The following is a 1,561-nucleotide window of genomic DNA, read 5'->3' on the forward strand; positions in this document are numbered from 1 at the left end:
AAGAATGTAACTTCTTTACTCCTTGATTTCTAGCTGCACAGCTGGGTCCCATTATGTTCTTCATCTATGGATGCCTTCAAGCAGAGTTTGGATGATGATTTGGCTGAGATGTTCTAGAAGAACTTTCAGTTCAGATGGGTAGGCTCTCCATATGGTCTAAAAGCCACCCTTCCAATCCTGAGTTTTCAATGATTTGTTTTTTCAACATCTTTGGAATTTGGTCCTCAGAAACTCATGGGCCAGGAAAATAAAACCCAGACATGGATGAGTGAGTTCGTTCTGCTGGGATTGTCCAGTGACTGGGAAACTCAAGTCTTCCTCTTTCTCCTGGTCCTGACCATGTACTTGGTGACTCTTGTGGGAAATGTCCTCATTCTTCTTCTGATCAGACTGGACAGCAGGCTTCACAACCCCATGTACTTCTTCCTGAGTGTTTTATCCTTTGTGGACCTTTGTTATGCGAATAGTATTGCCCCACAAATGCTGGTCCACCTGCTCTCAGCCCAGAAGTCCATCCCATTCTATAACTGTGTGCTCCAACTCTATACCTCCTTGGCATTGGGTGGGTCTGAGTTCTTCCTGCTGGGAGCCATGGCCTATGACCGCTATGTGGCAGTGTGTCATCCGTTGCACTACACAGTCATCATGCATGGAGAACTGTGCCTGGGGTTGGCTGCCGGCTGCTTGGTGGCTGGTTTCACAAATTCACTGATGGAAACAATCATTACATTCCGCCTTCCTTTGTGTCACAATGTTATTAATCACTTTGCCTGTGAGACCCTAGCAGTGCTACGGCTAGCTTGTGTGGACGTCTCCTTCAACAAGGTCATGGTGGCCATCTCAGGATTTCTGGTGATCATGCTTCCCTGTTCCCTGGTTCTGTTCTCCTATGGTCGTATAGTTATTACCATTCTGCATATCCATTCTACTCAGGGACGTAGCAAAGCCTTTGGGACTTGTGCCTCCCACCTCACTGTGGTTTGCATGTGCTTTGGGGCTACCATCTTCACCTACTTGGGTCCACGGTCAGCCTCTTCAGTGGAAGAGGAGAAGATGGTTGCTCTATTCTATGCTGTGGTGGCGCCTATGTTGAACCCCTTGATCTATAGCTTGAGGAATAAGGAAGTTATGGCTGCTCTTCAAAAGGTTCTAGAGAAATTCAGAGATAAAGAGTAAAGGCTGTAAAATCTTCTTGTTAGCTGTCATCAAAACCAGAAAGAAGATCGGCTGAGGGTATATAGGACTCCCACATTTACACTAAAGAAGACTAATATGGCCTTGTGTTTGGATAAAACATCCCTCCAGCCGGTTTAATTAATTTCCTCATATAGGCCAATGCAAGATAAGTCACATGTCAGTGGTCCACAAGAGAGCCTCTTCTTAGATCATTTTCTTTCAGGTATCCAGTGGTATTTAGACTTCATCTGACCATTTAAAAAAATTTTATTGGTATATCAATGTATGAAGAAACGGATCTGCAGCTTCATCCAGCAGACCTGGTGTGGAATAAATAGAGAGATTAATTCCATCAGTTAGGTCAACTTTTACCTGGTAGAGCAGA

General features: G+C 44.7%; 1 protein-coding gene across 1 annotated transcript; it reads left to right on the forward strand.

Annotated features, from left to right (window-relative positions):
* Window positions 1–234: 234 nt before the first annotated feature.
* On the forward strand, window positions 235–1,176 carry LOC129516079 (olfactory receptor-like protein OLF3). Its single transcript, XM_055335439.1, has one exon. It carries the CDS (start codon window positions 235–237, stop codon window positions 1,174–1,176), a length of 942 nt encoding a protein of 313 aa, XP_055191414.1.
* Window positions 1,177–1,561: the final 385 nt, after the last annotated feature.

The sequence above is a fragment of the Nyctereutes procyonoides genome, unplaced genomic scaffold (genome assembly GCF_905146905.1).
Source record: "Nyctereutes procyonoides isolate TBG_1078 unplaced genomic scaffold, NYPRO_anot_genome, whole genome shotgun sequence".
Classification (NCBI taxonomy): Eukaryota; Metazoa; Chordata; class Mammalia; order Carnivora; family Canidae; genus Nyctereutes; species Nyctereutes procyonoides.